This window comes from Budorcas taxicolor, chromosome 11 (genome assembly GCF_023091745.1).
Source record: "Budorcas taxicolor isolate Tak-1 chromosome 11, Takin1.1, whole genome shotgun sequence".
Lineage (NCBI taxonomy): Eukaryota > Metazoa > Chordata > Mammalia > Artiodactyla > Bovidae > Budorcas > Budorcas taxicolor.
This window is the reverse complement of record NC_068920.1, coordinates 64,356,485-64,373,213: the sequence shown is the minus strand read 5'-3', so window position 1 is coordinate 64,373,213 and position 16,729 is coordinate 64,356,485. Positions and strand designations below refer to the sequence as shown.

At 39.7% G+C, this 16,729-nt stretch overlaps 1 protein-coding gene across 2 annotated transcripts in view; it reads right to left on the bottom strand.

Annotated features, from left to right (window-relative positions):
• EIF5B (eukaryotic translation initiation factor 5B) overlaps window positions 1-16,729 on the bottom strand; it is a 73,593-nt gene that overhangs the window by 13,091 nt on the left and 43,773 nt on the right. For both annotated transcript variants that reach the window (XM_052649667.1, XM_052649668.1), the window contains exons 11-14: window positions 9,588-9,695; window positions 9,292-9,402; window positions 6,794-6,861; window positions 6,095-6,236 (exon numbers count right to left, since the gene is read on the bottom strand). In XM_052649667.1, coding sequence (XP_052505627.1) covers window positions 6,095-6,236; window positions 6,794-6,861; window positions 9,292-9,402; window positions 9,588-9,695 — 429 coding nt within the window. The remainder of the gene's footprint in view (window positions 1-6,094; window positions 6,237-6,793; window positions 6,862-9,291; window positions 9,403-9,587; window positions 9,696-16,729) is intronic.

Sequence of the window (16,729 nt, the reverse complement as noted above, 5' to 3'; positions counted from 1 at the left end):
CTGATAAACTAGACTTAATTAAAAACTTTTGTTCTGTGAAACAGACTCAAGAGAGTGAGATAACAAAGCACAGACTAGAAGAGAATTTTGGCAAGATAACATGTGGATGAAGGAACAATATCTTAAAATTTAACAGTAAGTAAACAAAGAATCCTATGTTTAAAATGGGCCAAAATGCTTAACAAACACTTCACCAAAGATATACAGATGGCAAACAGGTACATGAAAAGATGTCATCTTATGTCACCAGTGAAATACGAATCAAAACAAGGTACTACTACACACCTATTCGGCTTCCCTGGTGGCTCAGCTGTAAAGAATCCGCCTGCAGTGCAGGAGAACCCAGTTTGATTCCTGGGTCAGGAAGGTCCCCTGGAGAAGGGCATGGCAACCCACTCCAGTATTCATGGGGTTCCCTGGTGGCTCAGATGCTAATGAATCTGCCTGCAATGCAGGAGACCTGGCTTCAATCCCTGGGTTGGGAAGATCCCTTGGAGGAGGGCATGGCAACCCACTCCAGTATTCTTGCCTGGAGAGTCCCATAGACAGAGGAGCCTGGTGGGCTACAGTCCACGGGGTCACAAAGACTTGGACATGACTAAGCACAGCATACACCCATCAAAACAGCCAAACTTCAAAACACACCACCAAATGCTGGTGAGGATGAGGAGCAATGGGAACTCTCCTTCCCTGCTGGTGGAAATACAACATGCTACAGACACTCTGGAAGACAGTTAGGCAGCTTCCTACAAAAACTAAACACGATGACCAAACAGCCCAGCCATCATGCTCCACTGTTATTTACCCAGGAGTTGAAAACTTACACGCACACAAAATGTCTACAGCAGCTTTATTCACAATTATCAAAACTGAGATGTCCTTTGGTGGGTAAATGTATAAACAAACTATGGGTCATCTAGACAACGGGGTATCATTCAGTGCTAAAAGAACAGAACTATCAAGCCACGGAAAAAAAGACATGGAAGAAACTTTTAACACATTACTAATGGAGAGAAGATAATCTGAAAAGACTACATACATTCTATAGAGTTCCAACTATTTGACTACTCTGGAAAGGGTAAAACTAGGAAGACAGTAAGAAGATCAGTGGTTGACAGTGAGTAGGAGGGAGAGGGATGAACAGGTGGAGCACAGAGGATATTTAGGGCAGTGAAAACCATGTGTGATTCTATACTGGTGGATTCATGACACATCTGTGCAAACCCAGAGCAGGTGCCACACCAAGAGTAAACTTTAAGGTAAACTATGGACTCTGACGGAGAAGGCAATGGCACCCCACTCCAGTACCCTTGCCTGGAAAATCCCATGGACGGGGGAGCTGGTAGGCCGCAGTCCATGGGGTCGCTGAGAGTTGGGCACGAACCGAGCGACTTCACTTTCACTTTTCACTTTCATGCACTGGAGAAGGAAATGGCAACCCACTCCAGTGTTTCTGCCTGGAGAATCTCAGGACTGGGGGAGCCTGGTGGGCTGCCGTCTGTGGGGTTGCAGAGTCGGACATGGCTGAAGGACTTAGCAGCGGCAGCATGGACTCTGAGTGTGTCAGTGTAGGTTCATCAGTTACAACAAAGGTAGCACTTAGTGGGGGGGGTATGTTGATCATGGGAACAACTATGGGAAAAGCTATGCATGTGTGGGGGCAGGGAGTGTATCAGAAATCTCTACTTTCCCCTCAATTTTGCTGTGAAAGTAAAACTGTTCTAAAAAATTGACTTATTTAAAAAATAGTAATAAACTTCTCACACCCTCAAAAAACACGGATTATTCACAGAAGCATAATGTTAAATGTAAAAAGCCAGACACAAAAGAGTATATTTTGTCAAATTTGACTTACATGAAATTCAAGAACAAGCAAAACTAATCCATGGACGTAGAATTTGGAACAGTGATTGCTATAAGGGGCTGGGAATTGAACAGAATGGAGCATGCTAGTACTTTTGAGGTGATGGAAAGTTTTATGGCTTAATTTGGGCTATTTAACAAGGATGTGGGCTTCCTTGGTGGCTCAGCAGTAAAGAAACCACACGCCAATGCAGGAGACCTGGGCTCAATCCCTGGGTTGGGAAGATCCCTGGAGAAGGGAATGGCCACCCACTCCAGTATTCTTGCCTGGAGAATCCCATGGACAGAGGAGCCTGGTGGGCTACAGTCCATGGGGTCGCAAAGAGTTGGACAAAACTTAGTGACTAGAAAAAAACAGACAAGGATCTATGAATACATTTATCAACTCAGTTTCACACTGTATATAAATTTTACCTCAATCCTCCCTGGTAGCTCAATGAAGAAACCTCCTGCAATATAAGAGATGGGAGTTTGCTCCCTGGGTTGGAAAGATCCCCTGGAGAAGGGAATGGCAACCCATTCCAGTATTCTTGCCTGAGAAATTCCATGGACAGAGGAGCCTGGCGGGCTATAGTCCACGGTGTTGAAAAGGTGGGACACAACTGATCGACTAACACTTTAAAAATAAGGAAAAAGCAAATTTATAGTAAGAATAAAAATATTTATGCCACAGCTTTTCCACTTGATAATAATGAACCTATCTGAACCTTACTCTGATCAAACACTAGTCTTAAGACCTGACTTATTTTATTGCCACTAATTCTTACAAAAATTTAATAATGCTCTATTTTGCAGGCAAAAAAGAGGCTAATTAAGGCCCGTTTTTGTAAGTCTGAAGTGGCAAAGCCAGGATAGGAACCCAGGATTCAAACCCAAGGACACCAAGGTCTTAACCACTGTCCCACTCTGCTGCTAACTCAGAGCTCTCAGGATGCTGCTTCTCCAGAAACAACAAAACTCAGTCAGTTGACTAAGGCGGTGCCTACAGGAGAAGAGCAGGCTGAGGTCCTGTTAAGATTGTCAGTTTTTCTAGGAAAGTTCTAGGAGTAAGGAGCAAATAGAGATTTCCAGGACACAAGACCACAGTGTGGCAGGGTCACTGTGCTTGCTTCATTCAGATTTGCCCACCACTGGCCAAACCACGTTCTGGTGAGAAGTCAAAAGCATGGGCTTGTACTGTCTGGGAGAAAACTCCTAAGGGAGGATCTGTCTGTATTTGAACAAAGCAACATTCGAATGACCTTAATAAATTAAGGAAATTGGATTAAACACAGTTAAACTTCTAGAAGGAAAAAATTTAACAAAATGAAGTGGAAAGAAATGGTCTACCAGGTGTGCACATTGTACAGTGAAAGACATGGAAACCATTATAGGTTCAAACTGAACTGAGCAACCCACAAAACAGTCTTTCTCCAAAATTAGCACAGCAGTTAGAATATATGGTAAGGGTTCAGTATGCAGTAGGCACTCAGTAAATTCTTATTGTTACTATTTAACAGGATTTATGACTTAGAAAAGATAGGAAACAACTCCATCTTACAACTGGTACTGATTAGAGCTTAATGAGAATCTTCATCTCTCTCCTAAAAAAGTGATGAACTTGGAAAGAATTCAGTTTTCCAAGGTCACCTCGTGAAGCTGGGACTGTGAAGAAGGCTTAGTGGTCAGTCTCCTCCAGCTCTGTCCAAACCCAGAGAGTATAACACCACCAAGAGGGAACTAAGAATTCTGAGTGATAATGATGCATCAATGGAGGCTCATCAGTTGTAACAAAGGTACCTCTTCCTGCAGGATGTCAATAATGGGGGAGGCTTTGTATGTGTGAATCTAAAAGTGCTCTAAAAACAATAAAGTTTTAATAACAAGAAGTAAGTCAAGCCCCCCAGTCCCCACATCAACAGGAATTCTCGCCGTTACTGAATAAAGGAGAAAAGCCACATGAGCATATCAAGAGACGGAGAACAGGCATGTGACAAAAATCAACACCCATCTCAAAACAAACAGAAAGCAATACTAAGCAACCTAGGAATAGAAGGGGGCGTCCTCAGCTTAATAAAGGGCATTCACACCTGACAGCGTACTGAGCGGTAAAGGATGGAGAACTCTCCCTACAATGGAGAAGAAAGGAGAGGCAAGGATGCCTGTCACCACTGTTATTCAGCACTATTCTACAAGATCCAGTCAGTGCCGTACAGGAGAAAAAATTTATAAAGGGTACAGATAAAGGGAAAAGTATAAAAATTTTCATCAGCAGACTACACCATCATGTATTGATTTGACCAAAAAGTTCATTTAGGTTTTCCCCAAACCTGGAAAACCTAAATGAACTTTTTGGCAAACTACAGAAAATCTGACATGAACTACAAAAGAAGCCCCTAGGTCTAATCTAGTGAATTTAAAAGGTCATAGGATAAAGGTCAATATATAAAAATCAATTGTATTTTAATTTAAAATTGATGATTAGAAATCCAAAATTTTAACAGCTATTTACATCAAAAGCATGAAATATTACACCAAAAGCATGAAAAATTTGAACAGCTATTTCCACCAAAAGCATGAAATATTAGGAAAAATTTAGTAAGATATGACCAACACACGGACAATTGAAAACTACAGCATACTGTCAAGAGAAAGTGAATGTAGAGACAGACACCTTCCCTGACGGGAAGACTCAACTTTGTTAAAATGTCCATCCTCCCAGAATTTATCTACAAACACAACCCCAATTAAAATCCCAGAAGGTTTTCTGCAGAAAATAACAAGCTCATTTTAAACTTTATAAGGAAATTCAAGGACCCTGAAATAACCAAAACAAATTTGAGAAATAAAAAGCTGAAGAACTTAACCACCATCTGCTTTCACGACATCACTATGAAACCACAATCAAGACAGGGAAGTAGTGACGTAAGGCTGGACACAGAGGTCAGTGGGAGAGGAGAGAAATACTAAGAACAACCATATGTACATGGTCATTTTTAACAAAGACTTCAAAGTAATTCAATGGGGGAAGAATAACCTCACAAGGGGTTTTTGAGGTGGATATACATTTTGAAAAAAGTGAACTTTGGATTCTACTTTATACCATGCAAAATTAAAATCACAGATCTAAATGCTAAGTATCTAGCAACACTGGAAAAAAATTTTCATGAACTTGGGGTGGGAAAAGGTTACTTGTACAGAATACAAACAACAAGTTATTAAAAAATTTCTCATAAATAAATTTTGCTAAAATTACAAATTTCTTCTCTTCAAAAAATATCATTAAAAAAATGAAAAACTAAGTCTGACTCTAAGAATATATCTGCAACACACACAACTGACAAAGGACTTCTATCAACAATATAAAGACTCTTAAAACTGAGTAAGACAACAATCCAATAAAAAACGAGCAAAGGATTTTGAATAGATACTTGAGAAATCAAGTAAGTATACAAAAAGACTTTTGATCCCATTAGTCATCATGAAAATGCAAATGGAAATGGTACACTTTGGCACTGCACACTTTAGTGGCAGCAGGGAGGGGTTAAGTGTTGGCAAGAATGTGCAGAAATGAACTCTTCCTAATTGCTGGTTAAAAAATGTAAAATGGTACCATTTCTTTGGGAAAATGTGTCATTTTCTCATAAGGCTGAATATATTCCTACCATATGACCCAGCAATTCTATTCCTAAATATTTACTACAAGTAAATGAAAATAAATGTCTACACAAAGACTTGTGTAAAAATGTTCATAGCTGCTTCGTTAATAACCTAAAACTATAATCAATCCAAGAATCCTTCAACAGATACATGGATGAAGTATGGTGAAGACGCATTAGCCAGATAATGAAATCTTACTGAACAATAAAAAGAACAATCTATGACCTATGCAGCAACATGGATAAAGAGGTCACACACTGTGTAGTTCCATTAATATGAAACTATAAAACAGACAAAACTAGTCTATGACAGCAGAAAGAAGGCTGGTATTTAGGGGGGTAGAAGGGGCACACTGACTTAAAAGAACATGAGGGGGAAAAAAAAACAAAAAGAACATGAGGGAACATTCTGGGAATATGGACATTAAGTCTATATTCTAAATGATGCTGGCTGTATGTATGTGTGATTCTGTCCACATACAATGAACTGTACACTTAACATGAGTGTATTTTCTTATATGAAAGTTATGCTATCTTAACCATAAAAAAATAAGCACATTTTCACGACTTAATTTCTCAGAAGAGGAGCTTACCTTATTGAGGGCAACAATGAAGGGACATTTTTTAGATTTCAAAAGGTTGATAGATTCAATTGTCTGGGGCTCCAAACCATGCATAATATCAACAACTAAAATGGCAATGTCACAAAGAGAGCTTCCTCTGTTTCTCAGATTACTGTTGGAAAAGGACACATAAATAGGAATCTTGAAATTAAATACTTTTACTCAAAGAAACTTAAATTTTTCATTTCTTTCTAAAACCTACACAAAAAGAACAAAATGAAGTACATGCATTAAATTCAAGTGGCATTAGCCCTTAACTTCCCAAATGCGTATCTGACAGTGAACTGGCATCAGCTGCAATGACTTAGTTAAAGAAATTCCTCCATTATTTCTGCCAGTTTTACTGACCAAGTTTTTTGCACTAAGGAACATGGTCAAGAGGCAACAGAATAAAACTCCACCTGTAACAGTTTCATAGGGGATAGACCAGGCATGTATTAGGATTTGCTCTTTCAAAGTGGAAAAGACTTCTCTCTACAAAAAAACAAGTCCCCAAATAAAGTCCTACTAACAAGTCAGTGAGGCACAGGTGAGGGCTGGTAGTTACAGGGACCAGATATCAAAATGGTACACAAAGATTAGTGACTAGTCAGAAGTCCTCACTCACTGAACGCTGAGACTTATGGTTTCAAGCAGTGTACCTGCAGACAAGACACAAATCCCTCTTACCTGAAAGACTCATGCCCCGGAGTGTCAATGATCAGCATTCCTGGAATCCGGACGTTCTCTCGATCAAACTAGAGAAAGCAGGAAAAGTGGAGAGCTGACTTAACAAAGAACCAAAACAACAAAAGTGTCTTTACAAGACAATTATTCTGCCAGGAAAACTTCGAAATAACAGCACTTCCTTTTCCAAATGAACTGCTTTAAAATAGTGAGTCAACCAGCAAAGCACAACAGTTAACATTTTCATTAATATTAAAAGGAGTTCGGCAGAAAAAAAATGAAATGAGAAAAATTCCCCTTGTTAAGTTAACTATGATGTAGTCTAAAACTGAACAGATTACTCGTAAGGGACAAGTGACAGAGGATCTGAGAGTGACTATCTATAAAAAGCTGACACAGAAGAGGCTCTCAGTGTTTGGAAAACTTATTTGGTCAAACTTTAGAGCAATTCTAAACTCTGAAAAATACCCCAAAGTATGTTTTAAAAGAAAATTAACATATTAAAATATTAAAGAATTAAGCTCATACCCTGCTTTATTCAAATGTGATTATAAAGACCTGGTTTTCTGGACAAACGTCCATGAACGAATGGAAGCAGCATTACATCTGAGTATCCATCCACTGGAAGGACTGATGCTGAAGCTGAAGCTCCAATGTTTTGGCTACCTTAATGTGAAGAACTGACTCATCAGAAAAGACCCTGATGCTGAGAAAGATTAGAGGCAGGAGGAGAAGGAGACAACAGAGGATGAGATGGTTGGATGATATTACCAACTTGATGGACATGAGTTTGAGCAAGCTCCAGGAGTTGGTGATGGACAGCAAAGCCTGGTGTGATACATACAGTCCATGGGGTCTCAAACAGTCGGACATGACTAGGTGACTGAACTGAACTGAGACATGGACATCCTCTTTTAACCTGAACAGTAGCACTGGCCAACAAATCTCTCTCACGCATACACACACAACTTCTTTCACTTTGCTTATCTATACTTTTGTCAATCTTGAAATTCGATTTTCCAAAATCTTATCTAGTGATCTAGGTCAAAAGGATTCAAATGCAAAACATTTCAATATTGCATTCTGGTGGTCTTAAATAAAAATCTGCCATAATTACTTTCAGTTCACTGTCTGGAATACAAACAATAAAAACCACCAGAATCAAATTTAACTTACAAATTCAGAAAACTGCAATTCAAGAAAACTATCGTAAAATAAAGATTTTAAACTACATACTAAAATGGAACACCATATAACTAGAAAATTAACCCAGGACAACCAATACCAAGATGCAAAAGACCACATAGCTTGTAAGAGGGTGAAAGCCAGCTTGTATTAAAACTCGAAAGGTGAAGCTTTATGTGAGAAGAAACTGGAACAACAGTCAATACACTTTAGGAGACAAAAAGTAAACCAAGGATTTACATGCAGCCAACTGATTTTCCAGGATGAAAGCCACAAAGTAATGCTTCAATGCTCAAAGAACTCAAGGACTACTACTCCCATTACTCCTTCAGGAATCTACCAGAAAACAAGCTTCATAAAACAACTTCCAACAAACAAAAACTGGAGTGACACACTCACAGAGCCTTTCTAAACACAGAGCTGAGGCTGAAAAGAGACACCAGCCTGTGACAATATGCTGCGTGTCACATCAGAGTGCATGGACGCCACCAAAGACAAGCAAGACTGCCTGAACAGTGTCAAATCCTCCGAAGCCAATCACTCCTGCAAAGATGGAACTATCTCGGCATAGTAAAGATGGAAATGGATTAAAGCACAGTATAGATAGGCTGAAATCCATGAGTTTATAATAATATAAAACCAAACCACTCTTTGTTTGAAAAGCTGGTGCATAAAGGTGAAGGATCAGGCCTTTCTCCTGCATCCCATCACTCTGAGACCAAACAGTAGATGAGGACTCTGCAGAAGTAATCAGATAACGGGATAGGAACATCAACATTTAGAGATGACTTTAAAAGCTAATCCTGGGTGGAAGAGGAGACTCGGACTGAAAGGGACACAAGGCTTCTGAAGAAACTGGCAAGGTGCTACCCAGAAGCCGAGTAACACAAATGGTGTTTGATTCACTAAGCTTTACATTAATCTTATGTGATTTTCTCTCGTGTTATATTTAACATAAATAAAAACTGAGTATTTCCAAAGTTGAGAAATAGGAGATAAAATAAAATCAGAAGAGTCGGGGAGGAAACAGAATGTTTAAACATGGGGATCCATGATAAAAAGTTTTAAAACAAGGAAATGGCATACTTTTAACACAGAAAAGCAACTGCCTCTTGGAGCAAGAGGGAAGGAAGGCTCCTACAATATTTAATGCTTTATGTCTTTAAAAGAGAGATCTGAAGGGCAACGTGGCGTTTGTTATTTATGAACAGTAAGTGTATGGGTCTGTGATACTATTCTGTTCTTTTTTCTATATGTAAAATAATTTATAACAATTTTTGTCAGAGATTAAGACACACGAAATACAGGGCACTTACATTTTTAATCATCTTAGTTTGTTCATTAATAGCTTCAAGAGGGACATTGGTGGCACCAATTTGCTGCGTGATACCACCTGCTTCACCATCTTGTACATGTGTATGACGGAGCTGGGATGAGAGAGCAGATTCCAAGTCAAATTTCAAAATGCATAAAGAAGCAAAAGCAGTAAGAAAACAACAGCTTACTTATTGTAAACAGAACTGCCCATGTGTGCTATAGTTTCTATTAGCTTTTCATAAGGTATCATTCACTTATTCAGAGTTATATATCAATGCACACAACATTCTCTTACCTTATCCAGAATTTTTGTCTTCCCTGTATCCACATGTCCAAGCACACAAATAACAGGAGCTCTCAGCTTCTCTGTATTTACATTTTTACTGTGTTCAAGTCGCCGTTTCTAGGAACAACAACAAAAAAAACCACACACACAAAATTAAATATTTCAAACCTTCACTACCATTTTCCTTTAGTTTGCCTTTGCAAGAGAATGCCACAATCTGCATACAAGCTGTTTGCTGATTTAACTACATGTAATTGCATTTTACAATGTGAACTTTACAACCTTTGAGCAAGGAGACACCTGTTTAGATTTCAGAGCAGCACTGCTAATATGGATTAGAATGATGTAAAATATTTGCTCAAACTTTCTGAACACTTTTGTACATGGTTAATTTAATGGAGTATAATGAATATTTCGTTCACACTTACTATATAGTAAAACCTCTAACTTATGTTGTTTTTCTGTTGTCTAGTTGCTAAGTCATGTCCAGCTCTTTATGACCCTGTGGACTGTAGCCCACCAGGCTCCTCTGTCCATGGGATTTCCCATGCAGGAATACTGGAGTGGATATCCGTTTCCTTCTCCAGGGGATCTTCCCAAACCAGAGATTGAACCTATGTCTCCTGCAGTGCAGGTGGATTCTTTACTGCTGACCCACCAGCGAAGCCCTGTGGGGGGGAAGTTTATATAAAAAGAAGTATACACTAGCATTCAAAAAAATTTCACTTCAAATTGTTAAAAATTTTAAAGCAAAATATTTCAAAACTGTATCCAGTGTACAAATGTACACAGCTACTGCCAGCTTCAGACTAAGACACCCAGATGACACTTCTCACCTTCCTAAGGTAAATCTAAGCAAGAGAAAGCCTTTTGAACCACAGTGTGTTTACTGAAGCATTTAATTCTAAATACGTCAGTTTCTGAGAACCAAACAAAAACACAAGGCAGCAGTTCCTCTTCAAAATGATAGCCTTTCAAGGAAAGCTGGCATGCAAATGAAGGAGGACTTCCACAAAGTCTGAAGTAGTGTCACTTACAAAACTATTTTCCATCTAAAAACCATTTTTGTAAGAATGCTCTCATTTCTAGCATCAGACACTGAATCTTTCTATACAAACTGTAATGAAAAAATACTTTGGAATGCCAAAAGAGAGATGCAGTTGTTTACTAGCAAACAGCAGTACACAACAGCTTTACAGTATTTATGACTCATACTTTCCTCGGTGGTCTAGTGATTAAGAATCCACCAGTCGATGCAGGGGACAAGGGTTCGATCCTTGGTCCAGGAAGATTCCACGTATTGTAGAGCAACTAAGACCATGCCCCACAACTACTGAGCTGGGGCTCGAGAGCCCACATGCCACAACTACTGGGCCCATGTGCCCAGAGCTCCTGCTCCACGAGAGAAGCCACTGCAAGGACAAGGCTGTGCACTGCAACAAGAGAGCAGCCCCTGCTGGCTGCAACTAGAGAAACTGTGTGTGCAGCAGTGAAGACCCAGCACAGCCAAAACTAATAAATAAAAATCTTAAAAAAAGTATGACTCAAAAGCAAACATCATGAGCTTAGTTACAATCTATAAAGAATTCCTGGAGTAAAAATATTTCAGTGTAGTGCAGCATGTAAGATCAATCTATAAAAATCAACTGCATTTCTTTGTACTAACAATGGAAGATTAAATAGTGACTCTGCTCACAAGAGCATCAAAAAAATATATGGGACAATAAGTTTAACAAAAGAAAAATAAATCCTATACTCTGGAAACTACAAAACACTGCTGGATGAAGTTTCAAAGGATCTAAATAAATGGAGAGACAGCTATTTCCATGGATGGGCAAATTCAGTATTAATAACATGGTGAGTGAGTGAGTGAAGTCACTCAGTCGTGTCCGACTCTTCGCGACCCCATGGACTATAGCCTACCACGCTTCTCTGTCCAGGGGATTTTCCAGGCAATAGTACTGGAGTGAATTGCCATTTCCTAATTCTCCCTAAAACTGATCTACAGATTCAATGCAGTCCCTATCAAAAGTGTGAGAAGACTTTTGCAAAAACTAATAAGCTGATTCTAAACACTATATGGAAAAACAAGTGACCTAGGAAATTGAAACAATCTAAAAAAGGAGGAACAATGTTGGAAGACTTACATTACCCAACTTCAAAACTTATCATAAAAACTATAGTAATCAAGAAAGTGTGGTACTGACATAAGACAAGACGTACAGATGAATGAAACAGAACTGAAAGTCCAAAAGCAAACCCTCACAATTCTGGCCATTTGATTTGTCAAAGATGAGAAGGCAACACAAAGAGGGCAAGAGTCGTCTTTTAAACCAACGGTGCTGGTTATCATTTAAAAAATGACCTAAATCCTTACATTACACCCTACATAAAAATTAACTTAAAATAGATCATAACGATACAAGGAAGAAAAAGTATAAATCTGTAAAAGAAAATCACAGAACAAACTATTCATGATCGTGGTTTCAACAAAGATTTCTTCAATACAACACAAGAAGAATAATTTACGCTCTAGTAAAAGAAAAACTTAATAAATTAGATGTTATCAAACTTTAAAATGTATGCATTTCAAAAAGAAACTGCTAAAAATGAAAAGAACTACTCTTACGACACAATAATAAAAAGACAAATTCCAAAATTTAAAAATGAACAAACGTTTGAATAGATACTTCAACAATTAAGACTATAGGAACGGCCAAACAGCATACAAAGAAATGATTAACATCATGGAAATGCAAATTAAAACCATAGTTAGACACACTGCTTCACAGTTATAATGGGAAAGCAGACAATGACAAGTATTAGGATGTAGAGAAACTAGAACCCTCAAGTGGTTAAAATCTTTAATTGTAGAGCCACATTGAAAATGCAGTTACATGAGTTAGCAATTTCACTCTTCAGTTCAATTCAGTTGCTCAGTCATGTCCGACTCTTTGCGACCCCATGAATCGCAGCACGCCAGGCCTCCCTGTCCATCACCAACTCCCGGAGCTCACTCAAACTCATGTCCATCGAGTCAGTGATGCCATTCAGCCATCTCATCTTCTGTCGTCCCCTTCTCCTCCTGCCCCCAATCCCTCCCAGCATCACGGTCTTTTCCAATGAGTCAACTCTTCGAATGAGGCGGCCAAAGTACTGGAGTTTCAGCTTCAGCATCAGTCCTTGCAATGAACACTCTGGACTGATCTCCTTTAGGATGGACTGGTTGGATCTCCTTGCAGTCCAAGGGATTCTCAAGAGTCTTCCCCAACACCACAGTTCAAAATCATCAATTCTTCGGCGCTCAGCTTTCTTCACACTCCAACTCTCACATCCATATGTGACCACTGGAAACACCATAGCCTTGACTAGACAGACCTTTGTTGACAAAGTAATATCTCTGCTTTTCAATGTGCTATCTAGGTTGGTCATAACCTTCCTTCCAAGGAGTAAGCATCTTTTAATTTCATGGCTACAATCACCATCTGCAGTGATTTCTGAGCCCCAAAAAATAAAGTCTGACACTCTTTCCACAGTTTCCCCATCGATTTCCCATGAAGTGATGGGACCAGATGCCATGATCTTAGTTTCCTGAATGTTGAGCTTTAAGCCAACTTTTTCACTCCCCTCTTTCACTTTCATCAAGTGGCTCTTTAGTTCCTCTTCAGTTTCTGCCATAAGGATGGTGTCATCTGCAAATCTGAGGTAACTGATATTTCTCCCAGCAATCCTGATTCCAGCTTGCGGTTCTTCCAGCCCAGCGTTTCTCATGATGGACTCTGCATATAAGTTAAATAAGCAGGGTGACAATATACAGCCTTGATGTACTCTTCCTATTTGGAACCAGTCTGTTGTTCCATGACCGGTTCTAACTGTTGCTTCCTGACCTGCATATAGGTTTCTCAAGAGGCAGGTCAGGTGGTCTGGTATTCCCATCTTTCAGAATTTTCCAGTTTATTGTGATCCACAAAGTCAAAGGCTTTGGTGTAGTTAATAAAGCAGAAATAGATGTTTTTCTGGAACACTCTTGCTTTTTCCATGATCCAGCGGATGTTGGCAATTTGATCTCTGGTTCCTCTGCCTTTTCTAAAACCAGCTTGAACATCTGGAAGTTCACGGTTCACGTATTGCTGAAGCCTGGCTTGGAGAATTTTGAGCATTACTTTACTAGCGTGTGAGATGAGTGCAATTGTGTGGTAGTTTGAGCATTCTTTGACATTGCCTTTCTTTGGGATTGGAATGAAAACTGACCTTTTCCAGTCCTATGGCCACTGCTGAGTTTTCCAAATTTGCTGGCATATTGAGTGCAGCACTTTCACAGCAACATCTTTCAGGATTTGAAAGAGCTCCACTGGAATTCCATCACCTCCACTAGCTTTGTTCGCAGTAATGCTTTCTAAAGCCCGCTTGACTTCACATTCCAGGTCTGGCTCCAGGTGAGTGAACACACCATCATGATTATCTGGGTCATGAAGCTCTTTTCTGTACAGTTCTTTTGTGTATTCTTGCCACCTCTTCTTAATATCTTCTGCTTCTGTTAGGTCCATACCATTTCTGTCCTTTATCGAGCCCATCTTTGCATGAAATGTTCCCTTGGTGCCGGGAGCCAGCGTGAGGAATCCCGCCCATGGCAAAGGTCATGAGGAAGGAAGCCTGACAAAACGCAAAAGTGTGATCTGGCTTCAGGGGTTCCCCCTGAGTTTTCCTGAACATCTAACCCTCCCCCCCCCCCCCAAAAAAAAAAAAAAACAGAGCCAGCCTGATTTTATTGTACTGTGCTTTTCCACTCTTCTGACACTCTCTGGAAAAAGTTAACTTAAGGAGTGTTTCAGCTCAAACCCCTCTGATGGCTCTCTAATTTGCCTTACCTGGACTTTTACAACTATGCATGTGATTGTTTACAGCCCCCCAACTGTGAGAGGCATGGGAAGCCTAAAAACATACAGCCTTTCAAAGAGTTCAAAGTTATTAGAGTAGTGCTGGTGTAAGATTTCACTGTTGAGCCAATGCTTGTTGCTAAGTTCCCATATCTCTTATCCACTGTGCACCTGGGAGCACATTCCTTAACATAGTTAGACTGTAAGAAAAAACAAGTGTAGCCTTGAAACTGACCATACCAGACTGTTGAGCTAATTGGTCCTTTCTTTGCTGTAACTCACTGCACCTCTGCTTCCTGAAAATGTAACTTTGTTTGATACTTTCTGAGGCTGACACAGATTAGAAATATAAAGAAAAAACATTTCAAGGGAAAATAAGTTTTCTGGTTGAGCAGTCTTTATCAAAAGAGGGTCTTAAAATGTTTCACAGGCCTCCAAGGCCAGAAGATAATGTACACATCATCATTTGTGGTAAAGGTATAAAAGTCCTTTTAAAAAATAAAGTTACTGGGGCCTCGCTCACCGAAACAGCTTGGTCTCTCCCTGTGTCAATCACTCTCTCCTCTCTTACTCTCTCTTTCAGGCTAGTTCCCATCTGGAATACAGAGGTCCGCCGTGTCTACTTATTTGCCTGGGTTTCTAAGACCTGAACAGGAAGGCGCCCTATGCCTTCACTCCCTTGGGAGACTGGGAGGGCACCTGTGGCCTTACGTAGATGGTGCAAGTCTCTTGTCTTGAGACTTTACTGATTTTCTGTATAAACAAAGGAACATCAGCCTCTTTTCTTCTCTCCTCTATTTTCTTATCTACAACATTCTTTCCTTCTCTCTCTCTCTCTAAATCAATCGTCCACCCTTTGAATTCCCTGGATCCACCAGGGCTGGACCCCGGCACCTTGGTATCTCTAATTTTCTTCAAGAGATCTCTAGTCTTTCCCATTCTGTTCTTTTCCTCTATTTCTTTGCAATGATCGCTGAGGAAGGCTTTCTTATCTCTCCTTGCTATTCTTTGGAAGTCTGCATTCAGATGCTTGTATCTTTCCTTTTCTCCTTTGCTTTTTGCTTCTCTTCTTTTCACAGCTATTTGTAAGGCCTCCTCAGACAGCCATTTTGCTTTTTTCATTTCTTTTCCATGAGGATGGTCTTGATCCCTGTCTCCTGTACAATGTCACGAACCTCATTCTACAGTTCATCAGGCACTCTATCAGATCTAGTCCCTTAAATCTGTTTCTCACTTCCACTGTATAATCATGAGGGATTTGATTTAGGTCATACCTGAATGGTCTAGTGGTTTTCCCTACTTTCTTCAATTTAAGTCTGAATTTGGCAATAAGAAGTTCATGATCTGAGCCACAGTCAGCTCCCAGTCTTGTTTTTGCCGACTGTATAGAGCTTCTCCATCTTTGGCTGCAAAGAATATAATCAATCTGATTTTGGTGTTGACCATCTGGTGATGTCCATGTGTAGAGTCTTCTCTTGTGTTGTTGGAAGAGGGTGTTTGCTATGACCAGTGCATTCTCTTGGCAAAACTCTATTAACCTTTGCCCTGCTTCATTCTGTACTCCAAGGCCAAATTTGCCTGCTACCCCAGGTGTTTCCTGACTTCCTACTTTTGCATTCCAGTCCCCTACAATGAAAAGGACATCTTTTTGGGGTGTTAGTTCTAGAAGGTCTTGTAGGTCTTCATAGAACTGTTCAACTTCAGCTTCTTCAGTGTTACTGGTTGGGACATAGGCTTGGATTATCGTGATACTGAATTGTTTGCCTTGGAAACGAACAGAGATCATTCTGTCATTTTTGAGATTGCATCCAAGTACTGCATTTCAGGCTCTTTTGTTGACCATGATGGCTATTCCAGTTCTTCTAAGGGATTCCTGTGCACAATAGTAGATATAATGGTCATCTGAGTTAAATTCACCCTTTCCAGTCCATTTTAGTTCGCTGATTCCTAGAATATCGACATTCACTCTTGCCATCTCCTATTTGACGACTTCCAATTTGCCTCGATTCATGGACCTGACATTCCAGGTTCCTATGCAATATTGCTCTTTACAGCATCGGACGTTGCTTCTATCACCAGTCACATCCACAACTGGGTCTTGGTGTCTCACTCTTAGACGCTGCTAAATTTCTACGATTAAAAAAAATTCACTCCTAAAAATTGTTTTTATTCAAAAGTAGTAAAAATATATTTCCATCCACAGACTCATATGAGACCGTTTTGTAACAGAAATACAAATGACAAAAAGTGGAAACATTCTAATGTTCTTTACCT